The sequence below is a fragment of the Daphnia magna genome, linkage group LG4, assembly GCF_020631705.1.
Source record: "Daphnia magna isolate NIES linkage group LG4, ASM2063170v1.1, whole genome shotgun sequence".
NCBI classification, from domain to species: Eukaryota; Metazoa; Arthropoda; class Branchiopoda; order Diplostraca; family Daphniidae; genus Daphnia; species Daphnia magna.
In genome coordinates, this window is record NC_059185.1 from 5,687,174 (window position 1) to 5,692,083 (window position 4,910).

The following is a 4,910-nucleotide window of genomic DNA, read 5'->3' on the forward strand; positions in this document are numbered from 1 at the left end:
TCTTCAAATCTTTGTTGACGAAATAGTCGCAAAATCATTCCCGAATGACTTGTTGCATTTGGGAAGGCTAAGCTCTACTGTTGACATTTTTAATGTGGATCTGATATTTAAAAAATGAGTGTTGAACGGGAAAAAATTAATGTTAACCGATCAGTAAAATTGTTAAAAGTTTTTATGACGGGTAATGTTTACCGGATCGTCTGTACAAATAATAATCTCAGGAACAGTTTGCTTTGAGGTCTGACCTTTATTAGCGACAAGCTCAACTTCAGGTGGCGGCAGATAGCTATTCTTCTTCGAACGCTTTCCCTAAAAAAAGAGAAACAAAAAAAAGCAAAAAATTGAATGTTGAGATTACTCCACGTACGTCACTTAAACATATAGTAAAACTCGCCTGCTTGTTACCCAAGCATTTCGCATTCGATGCGTTACTGGTATTTCTTCGTTGCGTTTTCTTCACCAAAGTCAGCCCGTACTTCGGGTTGACAAACCGCTTCCGCTTGTTAAGAAGGTTGGAAGCAATTGTTGATTCATCAAAGCATTTATTACATAAAAATGCAAAATTCTCCTGCGAACATTTAAGTTTTCGATATTCTTCTCCAGACATTCGTGAAGAAAAACTTTCAATGTATGATTTATACTTACATAATTCACTCTAAGAGTATAAAAGAAAATTTTTCAAACCTGAATCGAATTTTTGATGTTGCCAACACGAACATTGATCACATTGCACCGCGTATTGACGAGGTGTAACCTTCAAGGCACACTTAGTGCAATTATTATCCATTAGATTGTGTAATGGCCAACTTTTAATGGTGTGTAGCAAAGACAGCCAACAAGACAATGACCACCAACATATTGAACACATTAACATTAAGAAGAACATTTCAAGGCCGTGCCATCACCCCTTTTAAAAACGTTTATTTCATTCTTCAGAATCGCAAAAGAAGAGGGCTGTGGAACAGTACAATGTAGAGATGTTGACCCCTATGCGGTCAAAAAAAATATGGTATTACGTGATTCATAATATCATTATTTTCCCAGTGATGTTACCCTAATAAATTCACATTATGTCATCGAATGGCCATTGGATAACGACTGCGAGAAGGACTGTCCAAAACGTTAGCTACAAATTTAGACCGTATTAAAAGCCGGACACATTATAAGCTCGCAAGAGTGATCCAGCTACTGGCGGTAAGAAAAAAATTACATCCGGACACTCTTCGTGACATTCGTCGTTTAGTTGGCTAGTACCTGATTATTTTGAGAAAACAGAGAATAAATGGCACACGCTGGGGATTCAAAACATGGGTTCAATTGGCGTTTCCTACTCTTAAACATTAAAACAATTTACGTAATTTAGCTTAAAATTACAATCACGCATTCCGCACCACATTACTATGTATTCTACAGATTCAAAACAACAACAACCAATGACAGAAATAAATAACGAAAAAATATCAAAATCTAGCTAACATGTAACAGCCACACACGCACAATTCAACCAGTGACATCTACCGGGTGACATTTACAAACGAACGATGTGTCTCGCTTCGACAGCGCAGCGTACGATTTCACCCTAGTTCCTGTGTGCGTTATTGGACGAAGCTTTTGTTTTGTGTCTAGTGCTCGACTGCTCGTCGACCGTTCATTGAATAATTAATTCGCCGCTGTCTGTAAATTTTTTATTTTCAATAGGCAGGGTTCGAAAATTAAAACGGTAAAGTAAAGAATAAAGGTTTGTCGTGTTTCACATCGAATATGAGTTCACAGTCAAATATAGCTCTAAATAATTGGCTGATGGCGAACAATGTGGAAAACATAAGTTCTGTCGATGAAATATACCGATATGATAGGAAACAGCAACAAGACATGTTGGCTGCGAAACCATGGGATAAAGAGTAATTTTTACATTTTTTGCTAAGTAGAAGTTTTACTTTTATCTCAAAATTTCCATTGCAGCCCTCATTTCTTCAAAGAGATCCGTATATCAGCTTTAGCATTGCTGAAGATGGTTACTCATGCTCGGTCCGGAGGACATCTAGAAGTGATGGGATTACTTTTGGGCAAAGTTGATGCGAACACAATGGTGGTAATGGATGCTTTTGCTTTGCCAGTTGAAGGAACAGAAACAAGAGTGAATGCACAATCACAGGCCTATGAATATATGACAGCGTACATTGAATCTGCCAAACAGGCAAGAATGTTGTTTACCACCAATATTTTTCTAATCTTATAATAGAACATACATTTGTGAAAACTGGTAGGTTAATCGTCTTGAAAATGCTATTGGTTGGTATCACTCCCATCCTGGATATGGTTGTTGGCTCTCAGGAATTGATGTTTCTACTCAAATGCTAAACCAAAATTTCCAAGAACCTTTTGTTGCGATAGTTGTAGATCCAGTCAGGACCATTTCAGCGGGTAAAGTTTGTCTTGGAGCATTTCGAACATACCCTAAGGTGAATAATAAATTTTGATAAATATAGTGTGTGTAGCTCAAATCCTATGTTATTCTTAAGGGCTATAAACCACCAAATGAAGAGCCCAGTGAATACCAAACCATACCACTCAATAAGGTTGAAGATTTTGGAGTCCACTGCAAGCAATATTATGCTCTTGAGGTTTCTTACTTTAAATCTTCTTTGGATCGCCGTTTGTTAGACTCTCTGTGGAATAAGTACTGGGTCAGTACACTGAGTTCTTCTTCTCTCACAACCGTAAGTTAAAATTTGATTTTTTGATTATTATAATTTCACTCATTATGGTATTTGGTTGAGCAGAATGCTGACTACACAACTGGTCAAGTGTCTGATCTTTCCGAAAAACTCGAGCAAGCGGAAAATTCCCTTGGACGTGCCGCTTTAGTTAGCAGCGGAGTTGGGGTAAGCGGTTCCAGCATTGAAGATAGGCGATCAGAAGATAGGCTGGCTAAAGCAGCGCGCGATGCTACGAAAACTTCAATAGAAGCTCTTCATGGTTTGTTAGCCCAAGTAATTAAAGATCGTCTATTCAATCAAGTTCGTTCAAGGCCTGCGTAAATTGTATTGTAATTACACCAGATAATCTTATTAAATGAATACTTGAGAGGTTTTTCATTTTAATTTATTTATCTAAGGGACAACTATGCTAGAATAGAATCTACTGAAACATGGCAATTTTGGGGATTGTTCTTCAGCAAAGCTCATATTTAATACAGCATGTGGTTGACGCGTACAGTCAATGCGTGATGACTTAACATTTAAAATCTCAGCAATAGTTCACTGGAATGATTCAAAGATGTTCAATTCATGGATAGGGTAGTAAAAAGTAGCAGGATAAGCAGTAAAATGTTCCAGGATAGGTCTTCAAATATTTTTACCTTTCAGTAATCCTCCAACTACACTTGGCTAGCATCTTGTGTATGCCTTTTGCTATCTGATGTTGGCAAAAACAGAAGTGGTACCATCCCAAGTAAACATCCGATAGCAACACCAACGGCACGCCCAATATTAATCGCCCAGGTCGTTGATGGAAAAGCATACTGCTGAGGCTCAAGCTTTGGTTGAGGGATACCTAATTTTTGTGAAAAAGACTCAACAAACTGGGCAGATCCAACTCCAGCAACATCCGATATTGCATTCCCTATTCCAGCTGCAGCCATTGTAGAAATTCCAAGCATACTTCCAACTGTTAAATCTATGTAGTCACCCTGAAGAAACAAAAGCATTCACAAATTAAAATCACTAACAATTTCATTCTTTCATTTCACTTTTTGGTTTAACTTACAGCAATAATCATGATGAAATTGTCCAGAAAACCAAACCCAAGAAATGGAAGTGAATAATGTATCCCAACTGAAATGAGAGGTTGAGCAAAAGTTATTAAAATTTAACAAAAGTTAATATTATTGTTTACCATGGAGAAGCTGTGATGTCGTTAGAGGCAGTGGTGGCAAGCTATCTTTAGACACTGCTGGTCATAATAACACTTTTGCTGTCAAGAACTTTTTTATATAGTAATATATCTTACCTTCAGTTTGCTTTAACAGCACAGAAAGAAGAATACTGTGTTGTGTAGGTGATAAACTTGCAACCCACTTTTCAATTTTTGTAGTGAATTTATGTTGAGTCAAGTCACTTTTATTAGGAGGCTCTGTTTGAATATTCTTTGCAAATTCAATTCTGCTTATGCCGAAAACACGATACGAATCCAAAGATGCTTTCCTCTTTATAAAACTCATTAGCACTGTAGTTCGCAACATTTTGGGGTTCCAATATCAATACAAATTAACATAATAAATAAACAAATTTGTTTTTCGCAAGTTGCCATGAATGCATATCGGTAAAATCTGGGTGTCTCTAAAACGCGAAAGCGAAACGCGAAACGAACAGCGACTAAAACGCGAAACGCCGTGCGAATAGGGCTCGGCCCCGATTTCAAATTAATCGGGGACACCGAAAACCCTCACCGAAAAATGAGGTTCGGGGACGGTGCGGTGCGGTGATTTTTTCCCCGGTGCGGTGCGGTGCAAGCACCGAACCGCACCGAAAGCACCGAATAGAAATTTGCCTGAGGTGGTGCGAAAAAAAATAAAATGACGCTATGGTTGACTTAACGCCGGAGCTGTATCCTGATAGGTCATCTATAATAAAATTGCTCCTCATAGGTCAATCAGGACCACGTGACTAGTGTGACATTTGTGTTTGTTGTCAGTCAATGATGAGTGGTGTGTTTAAGTTGTTTAGTTTATTGTTACTTATAGTTTGAATCAAATTGGACTCGTGTTTGTTGTTTTTTAAGTGTTTTTTTATCAACCATTTAGTGAATTTCGACAGAAATGCCACCAAAGAATTCACAAGGGCATAAAAGATCTGTGTCGGCTTTGTCGAATGTTTCAAACGTTAGCTCACCAAGTACAATCAGCATTG

At 37.9% G+C, this 4,910-nt stretch overlaps 2 protein-coding genes across 5 annotated transcripts; one reads left to right on the plus strand and one right to left on the minus strand.

Moving 5' to 3' along the window:
- Positions 1–1,580: 1,580 nt before the first annotated feature.
- LOC123471027 (COP9 signalosome complex subunit 5-like) lies at positions 1,581–3,093 on the plus strand. Of its 2 annotated transcripts, none has more exons than XM_045171847.1 (5): positions 1,581–1,901; positions 1,963–2,092; positions 2,268–2,462; positions 2,523–2,720; positions 2,784–3,093. In XM_045171847.1, the coding sequence occupies exons 1-5, from the start codon at positions 1,762–1,764 to the stop codon at positions 3,039–3,041; spliced, it is 921 nt and encodes a 306-aa protein (XP_045027782.1). In that variant the 5' UTR covers positions 1,581–1,761; the 3' UTR covers positions 3,042–3,093. The 2 variants fall into 2 exon arrangements, with proteins under 2 accessions (XP_045027782.1, XP_045027781.1); XM_045171846.1 differs by having other exon boundaries at positions 1,588–1,901; positions 1,963–2,197.
- Positions 3,090–4,375, minus strand: LOC123471028 (transmembrane protein 65-like). Of its 3 annotated transcripts, XM_045171849.1 has the most exons (5): positions 4,012–4,375; positions 3,898–3,954; positions 3,769–3,836; positions 3,362–3,691; positions 3,090–3,263 (listed from the first exon to the last, which is right to left on the minus strand). In XM_045171849.1, exons 1-4 carry the CDS (start codon positions 4,241–4,243, stop codon positions 3,380–3,382), a joined length of 669 nt encoding a protein of 222 aa, XP_045027784.1. In that variant the 5' UTR covers positions 4,244–4,375; the 3' UTR covers positions 3,090–3,263; positions 3,362–3,379. The 3 variants fall into 3 exon arrangements, with proteins under 3 accessions (XP_045027784.1, XP_045027783.1, XP_045027785.1); XM_045171848.1 differs by having other exon boundaries at positions 3,090–3,691; XM_045171850.1 differs by having other exon boundaries at positions 3,090–3,691; positions 3,898–3,951; positions 4,012–4,363.
- Positions 4,376–4,910: the final 535 nt, after the last annotated feature.

Bases quoted from the DNA above. Each gene is read 5' to 3' on its own strand.
- LOC123471027 (XM_045171846.1), top strand. From the start codon at position 1,762: ATGAGTTCACAGTCAAATATAGCTCTAAATAATTGGCTGATGGCGAAC. The intron at 2,198-2,267 runs GCAAGAATGTTG...GAAAACTGGTAG, and splicing joins ACATTGAATCTGCCAAACAG to GTTAATCGTCTTGAAAATGC. The intron at 2,721-2,783 runs GTAAGTTAAAAT...TTGGTTGAGCAG, and splicing joins GTTCTTCTTCTCTCACAACC to AATGCTGACTACACAACTGG.
- LOC123471028 (XM_045171849.1), bottom strand. From the start codon at position 4,243: ATGTTGCGAACTACAGTGCTAATGAGTTTTATAAAGAGGAAAGCATCT. The intron at 3,955-4,011 runs GTAAGATATATT...TATTATGACCAG, and splicing joins GCTGTTAAAGCAAACTGAAG to CAGTGTCTAAAGATAGCTTG. The intron at 3,837-3,897 runs GTAAACAATAAT...CTCTCATTTCAG, and splicing joins GACATCACAGCTTCTCCATG to TTGGGATACATTATTCACTT.